The following is a 14,761-nucleotide window of genomic DNA, read 5'->3' as shown; positions in this document are numbered from 1 at the left end:
AGGAGGAAAGCGGGGACGGAGATGTTGTGGAAGAGGACGCCAGGGCGGCAGAAGCTTGGTTTGGTGTAGAAGGCTTCCAGCCGTACATGTTTGAGCCCTTGCCTCGCAACGCTGCCAGTTCTGTTAGCTCTACGCCTGCTGAAGACACAGACATCCATCCCCGTGAACACTGGACGGAACTCAATGGGAAAGGAAAGGATTCTGATTTCAACCGTTGCGTATATTAGCTGGGACATACTGTATGAATGGAGATGCTAAGACCAAAAACATTTGATTGACAGATGACCGTTGATATATGATTGGCCGAATTTAGGTGTTCAGGCTGACGTAGAACTAACTGGCCTGCAGAAGATAACGGAAAACCCCCACAGATTTTAAGAGAGGATTTTTTTAAAAATAGAAATTTTCTAATACATGTTTAAGCCAGAATGATTTGACATTAAAATGACTTCCCTACGACTTAAGGCCATTAATAGAGCATAGAAAAACATGATGCTGCAGCTCTGGTGGCAGCTCAGCTCAGTTATAAAACAATAATCTCTACAGGGTCTAAACTGCCTTCCAAAAGCAAGTAAAGTAAACTGACATCACAGATGCAGGTGCCGTTGCCCATGTCTCCGTCCATACAGGCTCCGTTAAAGTTGCAGGTCTTTCCTGACCAGCTTGGACACGCTGCAAACACACAGATAAGAAGAGTAAAGATCAGAGATAATCTGCTGATGAAACCATGACAGTAACCATGACAAACAGGACAGCTGTGTCTATATTCACACCTTTCTAAAAAGCTCTGTACTGGGGAGAAAGAAAGTCAGGTCTGACCCACGGTAACAAGTGTGAATAAAACCTTAAAATCCCAAAACAAAGTTTCCTTGGAAATGAAATTAAAAATAATAATAATTGAACTTTATTGATCTAAAATTGGAGAAATTCCCTCTCTGCATTTAACCCATCCCCTTGGGGAGCAATGGGCTGCCACTATATGGCGCCCGGGGAGCAGTGTGGGGTTAAGGGTCTTGCTCAGGGTCCAAGAGTGCAGGCTGTGGGGATTGAACCGGCTACTTGCAGCCTTCTCAGAGCACAAGCGCACTGCTCTAACCACTAGGCCAATATTCCCCACAAATAAAACACTAATAATGCTTTTTTCTTTCAGGTCTCCAGCTGCTGTTACATTTTTCCTCTATCTACTCCACTGAAGATTCTAGTTAAAGAACATCTAAATATACTTGGTAGGACATGGGCCAAAGCATTTTGATATAAATGTGTGTTTTGTTTATCACTGAGAATAAAAACAATCATAGCGATTTCAACTAAATTCAATACTTATAAGTATTTTAGACTTTTAGACATGCGTAGGTTCTCTCCTGGTCCTCCAGCTTCCTCTCACAGTCCAAAAACATGACTGTTAGGTTAATTGGCTTCCCTAAATTCTTCTTAGATGAATGGTTGCTTGTCCTGTTTGTCTCTGTGTTATCCTGCGATGTCCAGGGTAGACCCCGCCTCTCGCTGTAGATAGCTGGAGATAAACACCAGCACTCTTCGCGACATCCAGAAGGGATGAAGCGTGACGGTAAATGGATGGATGGACTTTTAGACTTAGACAAAATTACAATAAAAGTTCATAAATGAGGTCATAAATGAATACACAGTGTATACAAAAAGAAATTTCGTTTAGTACAGCTTTCCAGACGGTAAATGAATATTTCCATTTCTTAAGTGCAGCAGTAATCAAATGTAAAGTAGGAGAAAAAACATGGTGAAAAAACAGATTGATATGGAAGATCATAGCATTAAATATATACGGTGCAATTATGCAGTGTTTTGGTTTGGCGTTGTCAGTTTGATGCAGAATCTGACACATGATTTAGAGTTTTTTCATCAGTTTGCTGGAGGTGGGGAAGAAGCTGTTGCAGAACCTGCTGGACCTGCATTGAATGCTGTGAAGCCTCTTCCCAGAGGGCAGCAGACACCTCATCCTATTGGATAAAAGGGCTGTCCATCATTTAAAAGGACCAATCATAACCAAGAAAAGAAAAAATAATTCTCACTTATTAAACAAAGCCAAATGTGCGACAGGCTAGAGATTTTTATTTTTTTTTTTCGAGAATAAAGTCGTAATATTATGAAAATAAAGCCATAAAATTACGGGAATAAATTTGCAATGTAAATAGTCATAAAATTATGAGAAGAAATTCGTAAAATTATGAGAATAAAGTCATAAAATAAGAATAAAGTCGCAACAGTAAAAAAATAAAGCAATAATATTATGAGAATAAAGTCATAAAATTACGAGAAAAAAGTAATTAAATTACAAGAATAAAGTCATAAAATTATGAGAATAAAGTCATAAAATTATGAGAATAAAGTCATAAAATTACGAGAAAAAAGTAATTAAATTACAAGAATAAAGTCATAAAATTATGAGAATAAAGTCATAAAATTATGAGAATAAAGTCATAAAATTACGAGAAAAAAGTAATTAAATTACAAGAATAAAGTCATAAAATTATGAGAATAAAGTCATAAAATTATGAGAATAAAGTCATAAAATTACGAGAAAAAAGTAATTAAATTACAAGAATAAAGTCATAAAATTATGAGAATAAAGTCATAAAATTATGAGAATAAAGTCATAAAATTACGAGAAAAAAGTAATTAAATTACAAGAATAAAGTCATAAAATTATGAGAATAAAGTCATAAAATTATGAGAATAAAGTCATAAAATTACAAGAATAAAGTCATAAATTTATGAGAATAAAGTCATAAAATTATGAAAATAAAGTCATAAAATTACAAGAATAGATTAATAAAATTACAAGAATAAAGTTATAAGATTATGAGAATAAAGTCATAAAATTATGAGAATAAAGTCATAAAATTATGAGAATAAAGTCATAAAATTACGAGAAAAAAGTAATTAAATTACAAGAATAAAGTCATAAAATTATGAGAATAAAGTCATAAAATTATGAGAATAAAGTCATAAAATTACAAGAATAAAGTCATAAATTTATGAGAATAAAGTCATAAAATTATGAAAATAAAGTCATAAAATTACAAGAATAGATTAATAAAATTACAAGAATAAAGTTATAAGATTATGAGAATAAAGTCATAAAATTATGAGAATAAAGTCATAAAATTATGAGAATAAAGTCATAAAATTACGAGAATAAAGTCATAAAATTACAAGAATAGATTAATAAAATTACAAGAATAAAGTTATAAAATTATGAGAATAAAGTCATAAAATTATGAGAATAAAGTCATAAAATTATGAGAATAAAGTCATAAAATTATGAGAATAAAGTCATAAAATTACGAGAAAAAAGTAATTAAATTACAAGAATAAAGTCATAAAATTATGAGAATAAAGTCATAAAATTATGAGAATAAAGTCATAAAATTACAAGAATAAAGTCATAAATTTATGTGAATAAAGTCATAAAATTATGAAAATAAAGTCATAAAATTACAAGAATAGATTAATAAAATTACAAGAATAAAGTTATAAGATTATGAGAATAAAGTCATAAAATTATGAGAATAAAGTCATAAAATTACGAGAAAAAAGTAATTAAATTACAAGAATAAAGTCATAAAATTATGAGAATAAAGTCATAAAATTATGAGAATAAAGTCATAAAATTATGAGAATAAAGTCATAAAATTATGAGAATAAAGTCATAAAATTACAAGAATAAAGTCATAAATTTATGAGAATAAAGTCATAAAATTATGAAAATAAAGTCATAAAATTACAAGAATAGATTAATAAAATTACAAGAATAAAGTTATAAGATTATGAGAATAAAGTCATAAAATTATGAGAATAAAGTCATAAAATTATGAGAATAAAGTCATAAAATTACGAGAAAAAAGTAATTAAATTACAAGAATAAAGTCATAAAATTATGAGAATAAAGTCATAAAATTATGAGAATAAAGTCATAAAATTACAAGAATAAAGTCATAAATTTATGAGAATAAAGTCATAAAATTATGAAAATAAAGTCATAAAATTACAAGAATAGATTAATAAAATTACAAGAATAAAGTTATAAGATTATGAGAATAAAGGCATAAAATTACAAGAATAAAGTCATAAGGTTATGAGAAATAAGGTCATAAACTTACAAGAATAAGGTTGTAAAATTCTGATTAAATTATATATAAATTATGAATATGCTTATGATGGGTGTGAGGGATTGCTGTTGAGTCAACTGCTGTTATGCTATAGAATTACATTGAATAGAATTGAAAATTCATGCAGAAAAAATAAATAAATTGTTTCTATAGGAGAAAGCAGAATGATGCACTGTTGTGATGTTGATTGAGGTTTGGTTTCTGATGCAGAAGCAATGAGAACTCCTGCAGCTGTCAGCATTAAAGCTGATGTGACCTGAGTGGGTGGACTCACACAGGCACAGTGGGCCCCAGTGGCCGGGGCAGCACTTTGGATGCAGGAAACTCTTCACACACGTGTGCTGACATCCCTGAAGCTCCATCTCCCTGCCGCCGATCTGCACCACATAACTGCAGAGAAGAAGAAGCTCATCATTAAGGATCCTCCATGGAGACCCCTGATGTTGACCTCAGGGTTATACCACAGTGCTGACCTGCAGTTGTTGGTGCCGAGCTTTGTGAAGCCACGGGGGCAGCTGGCTGTGATGGACGCGGCGCAGGAGGTGCAGTCGGTGTAAACATCTAACCTCTGAGGGACATCACAGCGACCTGGTGGAGCGGTCTAACAGAAAGAGCATGCATCATTGTCTCATAGGAAAAAAAACACTAATCTACCTTTGGAATGACTCACTTTAGCTCAAAATGTTATTTTTACAGCAGTGTTGTTTAATATGCCTAAAAGTCCCGCACCTGTATGTGCTGAACTTCACTCTGACTGTCAGGTGATCTGGAAACTGCCTGATTACCCATCATCCTACTCCCCCCTCTGGTGGTTTGTGTACACATACAGTAACAGTTTGTTTTCAGAGTAAACGTACTTTTTAAATATATCCTTTTATTGGGAATTTTTTGATTTCACACCCGTTCCTGTGTTCATTTTTTAAATTCTCATATTAGTTTTTTGTTTTCATTTTCCTTAAATGTAAAACAATCCAATTTAACAGAAACAAAAGGCTATAAAACCTTGGTAAATGTAATTAGTTTGGAGTTTCTGAGATAAACTAACTTTTCAACAATATTCTAATTTGTTGTGATGCATCTGTACAAAGATCCTTTTTTTGTTTTATTTTTATATATAATTTCTATCCCAGTTATCAGTTGACATGCAAACTAGTAATGTTCATTTGTGGATGTATCTAACATAAGGGGCAAATCTCTATAGCAGGGGTCACCAACGCTACCTGCAACACCAACGGGCCCTCGAGGACCACATGGGGGGCCCTCAGCATCTTCTGAAAGCAGATAAACTCACCAGTGAACTAAGTTTGAAATGTTCTTCATCATTTAAAGAGCATTTAATCATGCTATGTAAATAAAATAGGAGATTTTAAACATTCAGCATTGTAACCCGTTTTCCACAAATATGACATACAGCAAAAATATACGTAAAAGTAGTTTTTCTCTTTCAAGGCAGCATCAGTTCAAGGATAATACTGTGACATGAACACGTCTGCATGTAGTAACTGCTATGTGCATGGCGTTAAACGGAGGTTTAACATCAGACACAAAGATGGACGGGAGGTGGAGGATGGCTGTGGGTAACGGAGGAAGAGTCGGCTCACAGCAAACTCCACTCCTCCACCGTTCCTCCAACATTTAGAACATTTAAGCATGTATAGGATTTAATGAATGACAACATCTAAAGGCAAATTAGAAATGAAAAGAAACCCAGAACCTTCTGCTTCAGCAAGAAGGTTTTGGGTTTGATTCCTGTCTTTCTGCATGGAGTTTGCATGTTCTCCATGAGTATGCGTGGGTTCTCTCTGGGTACTCTGGCTTCCTCCCACAAACCAAAAACATGACTGCTAGGTTAAATGGCTTCTCTAATTACTCCTTAGGTGTGAGTGTGAATGGTTGTTTGTCTCTGAGTTGCCCTGCGATGGTTCCAGGGTGGATCCCGCCTCTCACCTGTAGACAGCTGGAGATAGACACCAGCACCCCTTGCCACCCCGTTTGGGATAAACGTGACAGAAAATGGATGTATGGATCTATAAAGTTTAGGTAAATGCTGATCCCTCAGGTTCATATGTCAGTATTAGTAGCCCATCCTATGACTTAGTTGTCATGATCTGGCCTGTTTTCTCTCCCTTAATTGGTCATTTCTTTCACCCGCGTTTTCCCTCCCTGCCACAATTATAATTTATTCCTCTCACCTGTTTCTTCTGTTTACATTCAGTTCAGCCTGAGCATTCAGTGCCAGATCATTATTTGTTTTCTGTGAGTCTGTCTGTTCAGTTTGATTTCTTGGTTCATGTCCTGGATCCTAGCTGCCAGTGGAAAGAGGGTTTTAGTGTTTGTCTCGTCTCCTGATCGTCCACTGTTCCTCCCCCGCTGAGTCCTCTTGGTTTTGGCCCATTATGTGGGGAGGTTCAGTTTTTATCAAAGTAAGCCTGGCTCCAGGGAGGAGACCAGTTTAAAGCCCTGCTTCAAGTTCCGGTTCCACGTCCTGTCTCGGCTACCCTCTTCCACTGTGCCTGCCTGTCTGCACCTGATCCTATCTGCTCCTGTGCGTGACCACCTGGTCATGCTTCTGGTCCCAGTCAGACTCTGAACCCTCCTGGAAGCCTGTGGATGCCTGGAAGTCTGGATCCTGCCACCTGTTCGGTTCCTGCCTAATTTGGATCCTGTTCCTGTCTGTTCCTGTCTGTTCTGGATCCCTGACCAGGATCGGCTTCCAGCATGTCCTCTGGGACTGCAGCACTTGGGGACATTCTTGGACTGGACTGTTAAACCAGGTAAGTGGCCAACTCAGATAATCATCTTCTGTCAGATGATCGTGGTCACTTACTTCAGCAGAATGTCTGAGATTGGGCGGTGCCCTGCTCCCCATCCTGCAGTGTCCATGAGCCACAGCTCCACTTTGGTTTTTTGTTTTGTTAATAAACATTTTGAACTTTTCTACTGACTGTCTCTCCTTGAATACTAGGTCTTTTTGTCCGCGATTCATGGCATTAGTAGCCATGAAGTAGCCCTCATTCTTAAAAAGGTTGATCCCTAATATATCTGTAGCAAACTGAGAGCTTTGCTGTTTACCTTATTTAGCTGCTTCTGCAGACAGAGGCAGGACTTTAATTTGATGGGTACCTAATGTGGCCAGTCATGTCAATCAAAACAATTATAATGATGTGTATAAAATAAATAAATCCCAAAAAACAAATAAGAAATAAAAACTTGATGAAGACATATACAGATCCAGCTAACCAGACACCAAAGGCCACAGAGACGTATTTAAGGAGACCTTAAAACAGGAAGTGAAGATGCCTGTTAGCTTTCTGACTGTGAGTTCAGTCTCCAAAGTTTAGGCATCACAATAGAAACGTCTGGTAACATCCAAGTTTCAGCCTTTAGTAGAAAACAGAAGAAACAGCTGAGAAACGTCAGGTTGAAGCAAGAGCAGAGGATTTTCACTTCAAGCTAATGGAGGCAGGACAGAATAGATGGTGTGTGGTATGTCTGTGTGGTATCGTTAAATGATGGGCTAGCAGTTTTGAAAACAAAAAGGTTGCAAAACCAAAGTCTGACTGTGCAGAAAATCTACAGCCACTTATTCCTCGATATCACAGAGACACTGCAGGAGGATTTGATTAGGAGTGTTCATTTGGTGTTTTAGGCAGGTAAATCCAAGGATCATGCACATAGAAAAGAAGTGAACAATCCTGAGACATGAACACCAAGATATTAGGAACAACACGGGGCTACAACACGTAGCCTGTGTCCAGGCTACGTCGCCGGCTCGGGTTCGGTCGCTCCTTGCCCCCATCCGCCGGGGTTCCCGGACCAGCCCCGGAGCTGACGGCTCGGTTCTGCTGCACTGTAGTCGACCAAAATCCCGGACTATTTTGAAATTCCACCCCCTGACATTTTTTAGGTTTGAAAAGCAGGACATGTCAGTGAAAAAGAGGACGTCTGGTCACCCTACCATATCAACACTTTGATGTTTCAGTGAGTGAGTGCTTGTTGCTATGATGCGTCCTTGCTCATCAGCTTGGCTCGTTCTAAACCAACCAATCAGAGCACAGCTCATCTAAATATTCATGATCATACCATAAAAGGAAGAAAACCCGTCGTTTCATTCTAGGGCTTTTAACCAGGCTGCATTAGGGCTCATAGAACAGCAAATATGCCATTTTCAGTCCAACCAAAGTTACACACCCTATTCAGAGACCTGAAGGGCCAGATACCCTATAGAATCATTCTATCACCCCTTTAAACCACATTTCCATTTTTCAGCACACATTAAAGTCAAAGATTACAGCTGCTGTGATTCACTGAGGTTCCGGTTTTCCTTTATAGAACAATCCTATGGATTTCACATCAGAAAATCACATGTACTACATGGAAATCACATATTATAGCACATGTATACGTGTAGAATTGGGATGTTTTATATTAAAAGATATGTGCCTCAAATGAGAATCATATGTGCTTGAAAATGTGGATTTTTTTAGCAAATTCTGGGCAGTTTTTCTGTGGCTCTCATTTTGGTTACATCCGTATCATATCGACCAAAATTAAAAAAAATATATCATGACATGTTACAACATCAGGTCCTTCCTGGGCAGTACTTACTGCTATGCAGTGGTGGAAATAGTACAAAAAAATGAAAAATAAAAAAATCCCTCAAGTAAAAGGAAAGTAACTTAGATAAACTATAACTAATTAAGTTACAGAACAATCCTCAAATAAAATAAAAAATGATCTAAGCAAGATTTTATCTTATTTAACCCTTTAAAGCCCGATCCAAGAATAAAACAAAACAGAAAATTACTTTTTTTTGGTTTGAAGTCCTTATTTGGCCTTTTAACAAAATATGTAAAAAGAAAAAATAGAAATACATTTTTGATACTAATAATTTATTACTATGCGATAAGTCAAGATTATTTTTTGTGTAGTCTTCTACTGGCTGTTATCAGGTATATCTGATTGTGTACAATAGGATTTTGAGCAACGTTTTTACCATTAAATTATGCAAAAGGTGTCAGATGCAAAACATTTCAGAAACCGTTTGTATCAAATATGAAACATTTGGCATTACAGGGTTAAAATAAGACTTTATAAGAAAAAATTTAAGTAAAAATTTACATCAAGATATTTCACTTTGCGGCTCGGATGGTTGCTGAGGCAAAAACTCGGGTGTGGGAGGAGTTTGGAGAGGCCATGGAGAAAGACTTCCGTACGGCTCCGAAGCGATTCTGGTCCGCCATCCGGCGTCTCGGGGGGGGGGAGCAGTGCAGCACCAACACTGTTTATAGTGGGGATGGTGTGCTGCTGACCTCGACTCGGGACGTTGTGGGTCGGTGGGCGGAATACTTCGAAGACCTCCTCAATCCCACCAACATGTCTTCCATTGAGGAAGCTGGGCCTGGGGACTCTGGACTGAGCTCTCCAATCTCTGTGGGCGAGGTCGCCGAGGTGGTTAAAAAGCTCCTCGGTGGCAGGGCCCCGGGGGTGGATGAGATCCGCCCGGAGTTCCTGAAGGTCCTGGATGTTGTAGGGTTGAGTTGGCTGACGCAACTCTTCAACATTGCATGGACATTGGGGGCAGTCCCCCTGGATTGGCAGACTGGGGTGGTGGTCCCCCTGTTCAAAAAGGGGGACCGGAGGGTGTGCTCCAATTACAGGGGAGTCACACTCTTAAGCCTCCCCGGCAAGGTCTATTCGGGGGTGCTGGAGAGGAGGGTCCATCGGATAGTCGAACCTCGGATTCAGGAAGAGCAGTGTGGTTTCCGTCCTGGTCGTGGAACGCTGGACCAGCTCTATACCCTCAGCAGGGTCCTGGAGGGTGCATGGGAGTTCGCCCAACCAGTCTACATGTGTTTTGTGGACTTGGAGAAGGCGTTCGACCGTGTCCCTCGGGGGGCCCTGTGGGGGGTTCTCCGGGAGTACGAGGTGCCGGGCCCTTTGATACGGGCTGTCAGGTCCCTGTATGACCGGTGTCAGAGTCTGGTCCGCATTGCCGGCAGTAAGTCGGGCTCGTTTCCGGTGAGAGTTGGACTCCGCCAGGGCTGCCCTTTGTCACCGATTCTGTTCATTACCTTCATGGACAGAATTTCTAGGCGCAGCCAAGGTGTTGAGGGGATCCGTTTTGGTGGCCTTAGGATTGCGTCTCTGCTTTTTGCAGATGATGTGGTCCTATTGGCTTCATCAGGTCGTGATCTGCAGCTCTCGCTGGATCGGTTCGCAGCCGAGTGTGAAGCGGCCGGGATGGGGATCAGTGCCTCCAAATCCGAGGCCATGGTCTTGAGCCAGAAAAGGGTAGAGTGCCTTCTCCGGGTCAGGGGGGGTGTCCTTCCCCAAGTGGAGGAGTTTAAGTATCTTGGGATCTTGTTCACGAATGAGGGAAGAAGGGAGCGGGAGATCGACAGGCGGATTGGTGCAGCGTCTGCCGTGAAGCGGGCGCTGTACCGGTCCGTCGTGGTGAAGAGAGAGCTGAGTCAAAAAGCGAAGCTCTCGATTTACCGGTCGATCTACGTTCCTACCCTCATCTATGGTCATGAACTCTGGGTCATGACCGAAAGAACGAGATTGCGGATACAAGCGGCCGAAATGGGTTTCCTCCGTAGGGTGGCTGGGCTCTCCCTTAGAGATAGGGTGAGAAGCTCGGTCATCCGGGAGGGACTCGGAGTAGAGCCGCTGCTCCTCCACGTCGAGAGGAGCCAGTTGAGGTGGCTTGGGCATCTGTTTAGGATGCCTCCTGGACGCCTCCCTGGTGAGGTGTTCCGGGCACGTCCCACCGGGGGGAGGCCCCGGGGAAGACCCGGGACACGCTGGAGAGACTATGTTTCTCGGCTGGCCTGGGAACGCCTTGGGGTTCCTCCTGAAGAGCTGGAAGAAGTGGCTGGGGAGAGAGAAGTCTGGGCCTCCCTTCTTAAGCTGCTGCCCCCCCGACCCGACCCCGGATAAGCGGAGGAAGATGGATGGATGGATGGATGGATTTAACCTTTTTTCTTTATTTTGACAAAAAAGCATAATTAAAAGCAGTGTTACATATTTTCCTAAAACAACTGCTGGAAAACCTTCAAGGATCTTAATAAGTGATCATCTCCATAGAAACAATTATATTGATCAATTCTAAAACATATTTATAGGTGAAGAAAAAATTATTTTTGGTATATAAAACAAATTGAAACTGCATTTAGAGCATAAACCCATATGGAAAGTTGCGGCTTAGACAGAAGAGGCTTAGTTACTGTATGTTAGCAGAAAATGATCCTTTTGGTCAATTGTTGACGTTTTTTATAAATAAAAACTTACATACAAATAACTTTCCCTCTTAATCAAGTACATGTTTTGAATATACTTAACATTTAAAATAGTTCAAGTGCAAATGATTGAGAAACTATCTAATTCTCTATTTTATTTTTTCAAATTATTTGAAAACAATAAGGTGATCATTTCAGCGGGTTTAAGAAAGGATCCCAGTTTTCATCTGCTAATTTTTTCCCCCAAAACAAAAAAAAAAAAAATTACAGCTGAATTTATCTGTTTTTCTTGAGTTCTAATTCATATTTTATAGAAAACTGTAATTTTAAATTAAATTTAATCAAAAGTATATTGACCTAATAAGACATAGAATTTTAATTAAACCTAATTGAATAGAAATTTCACTTTATGCTGCTTTCTAGATGTCGTATGGAAGCGGCTGTTCCAACCGTTGCAGTTCTGAGTGGGAAAATAAATAATGAGTCTTATTTCTTATTTCAACCGTTGCGTATTTTAGCTGCGGCATACGAATTAAAATGCTATGACCGAAAAAAATTAGATTGACAGATGACCGTTGATATATGATTGGCCGAATTTAGGTGTTCAGGCTGACATAGAACTAACTGGCCTAACGACAAGATTTTCTTTTAAATAGAAATTTTCGAACTTTCAGGACAATATATTCTGATAAATAGTACAATTATGTACATGTTTAAGCCAGAATGATTTGACATTTAAAAATGGCTTCCCTACGACTTTAATATATTTGAATCCCTTGCCCTGTTTTTTATTTATAACTTACAATTGGCTTTAGAAGGATACTTCTAAAGAAAGGTTGATAGACATCAAAAATAAAATCTTCTTAATAGAAAAGCTGCCCTGTAAGTTAAAACTAAAAATTAATTCACTTAATGAATGTAGGTCAAAATGGCTAATATACCTCAAAGCTGTAGGCTGTAAAGCTGAATGTGTTGATGTCGCATGATGGTGTTCATTTAAGATTTGTAAGTAAGAATAAAAAAACAATAAAATGGAAATAACAAAAAAATAAGTAAATACTTAAAATCTAATTTTAAAAAAATCTAAAAGAATAAGGTAAACAATAAAATCAACACCCCACTTTAGGACCCAACAGCAATGTGTTTAATCATTTGGAAGCCACAACGTAAAAATGAAGAGAAAAAGAAGAGGTCAGAGGAACGAACCCTGAGGAACCTCAATAATAAAGATGTTCAGATGAAAGAAAAAACTTTCATTAGTAAAACTAAAATCTAATTCTCTATTAGGGCTTCAGGGTTTTATGGAAAGTGTAGCTGTTTGACTTCCTGCTCTTGACTACCTCATAGTTGCTTTAGTGAGCTCAACAATTACTGTATGAGATTCATTCTTAATGTTTTAAGTTTTCCATCTAGAAACAGAAGTAAAAAATTTCATCCCCCAGCAAGTGAAACATCTTAACAGGAAACAGTGCTGCTGCAGAAAACTGTCACCGTCAGGATGGGACGTATCCACTAAACCCTCACATTCTTAATAGACCTCCAAGATCACACTGCAGTCTCAGTTTACTAGTGCTGCTGGTTTAATACCAATAGTTATTTACGGGAGAAAAAAAAAATTGGATGTAAACAACCTCTAAGTTAGATCCAGATTTGTAAATCAAAATTTCCTGAAAGTTTCCCAATTGTAACAAAAGAAGGTTTCGGTCCATGCTGCTTTTCTCTGCAGCCAAAGGAAGTTTTTCATTCATTCAGCAGAAATAACTGGACAAGGGGAAATATGCAGCCCTGTGGTCCTCTGCGCTGGTTACTTTAGAGCTGAGATGATAAAGTGACAGAAGTGGGTCTGAGGTGGTTTACCTGCTGTTGTCCTGATGTTTGGATGCAGAAATCCAGCGACACGAGGAGAAAGAGCAACATGGCTCTAAGTCTCAGGTCCAGAGAGGAAAAATAAAGCTTTAGTATCTTCAGTAGTTAAGATCTAACTAAACAGCTAACTTTAAAATGCAACCTTCAAGGCTTAGTTCAGGAAAAAACACAAAGATAGGAACATCCTCTGTTCAGGAACACAATGGCCATTCCAGGAGGACAAACTGTCAACTGAGAGCTGCCTCCTTCTCATCCGTACATAAACGGGCAGAAAAAAATCTACAAGTTCTTATGATAACAAACAACAGGGTGGATCCAGGCGTCGACGGTGTTATCAGCAGAATTCCTCGCACTCTTTGAGCCTGATGTGAGAGGAAGTAACCGAGAAATTACAGCAACAAGTTGCCCATGAGCCCAGCGTCCAGCAGCCAAGGCTGGGAGCGACTGCTGCTGTCCTTTTCCTCTCATCTGGGGAGGAAAACACAACAGAAACTGGCAAAGACAGGAACCTCCCAGCAGAGGTCATCTCCTCCCACTTCATCCCCAGTGGTGCCAGCAGAGGTACTGGTGAAATGTTGCTCCATGGCTGGAGCGGTCGGGCTGGTTCTATGGAACTAAACATGGCAGAAAACTCATCCAACATTTCTGAGGTTAATAAGAACGCAGAAACTCACTGCCCTCTTTATTAGACACCTCTTGCTTTTTCATGTTTTCCACCTATGAGCAGATATGTTAGAAGATGCCAGAGACCATCTGCAGAGATCAGGGTCCATTTTTAAATGAGAGAATCTCACAGAGGCTGCAGATGTCATTGCACATCCCTGATAAGAACCTCCTGTTCCTCAACATCTCAGCCGGACTGAGATCCGATGCCGATGAAGATCATCGGAGATCCTGGAACTCAAACGTTCCAGAAACCAGTTTGAGATGAACTTGTAATTTGATGCATTATCCTGCAGGAGGCGCCATCAGAAGATGGATTTGGGTTTGAGGGGAAGGAGATGCTCTGCACTGCTACTGAGAGGTCGATAGGTCCATCCAACTGTTTCCCAATCAGTTATTGTCTAATATTGTCATGGTCCTGCCCTCTGTTCTGTGTATTTGTAGTTGATTTCTACCAGTTCTGAGTTCTCTACTCTCTGTTGCCCCTTTGTGCTTGTTTCTTTCCCTTTGGCTAATTGGTCTTGCCCAACCCTGCTCCGACTCTGTTGATTAGCCTGTCTTGGTTCAGTCTCCCAGGCTGCTCAGTGGTTCAGTGTGTAGCACTTCTGCCTTGCAGCAAGAAGGTTCCGGGTTTGAATCCCGACCTGTGGTCTTTCTGCACTAAGTCTGCATGTTCACGCTTTTCATACATGGGTTCTCTCCAGGTACTCCGGCTTCCTCCCACAGTCCAAAAACATGACTGTTAGGTTAATTGGCTTCTCTAAATTCTCCTTAGGTGTGAGTGAATGGTTGTTTGTCTCCGTTTCCCTACGATGGACTGGCGACCTTTCAAGGGTGTACCCTGCC

General features: G+C 39.5%; 1 protein-coding gene across 1 annotated transcript in view; it reads right to left on the bottom strand.

Moving 5' to 3' along the window:
- Positions 1–13,715, bottom strand: part of stab1 (stabilin 1) — a 180,894-nt gene extending 167,179 nt beyond the window's left edge. Inside the window, exons 1-4 of the mRNA XM_038295866.1 lie at positions 13,244–13,715; positions 4,619–4,746; positions 4,420–4,535; positions 587–672 (exon numbers count right to left, since the gene is read on the bottom strand). Coding sequence (XP_038151794.1) covers positions 587–672; positions 4,420–4,535; positions 4,619–4,746; positions 13,244–13,303 — 390 coding nt within the window. The 5' untranslated portion in view covers positions 13,304–13,715. The remainder of the gene's footprint in view (positions 1–586; positions 673–4,419; positions 4,536–4,618; positions 4,747–13,243) is intronic.
- Between the last annotated feature and the right edge of the window lie 1,046 nt (positions 13,716–14,761).

The sequence above is a fragment of the Cyprinodon tularosa genome, unplaced genomic scaffold (assembly GCF_016077235.1).
Source record: "Cyprinodon tularosa strain WSP-4 unplaced genomic scaffold, ASM1607723v1 ctg361, whole genome shotgun sequence".
Lineage (NCBI taxonomy): Eukaryota > Metazoa > Chordata > Actinopteri > Cyprinodontiformes > Cyprinodontidae > Cyprinodon > Cyprinodon tularosa.
Note: the sequence above shows the minus strand (reverse complement) of the source record. Positions and strands in the feature narration are given on the sequence as shown.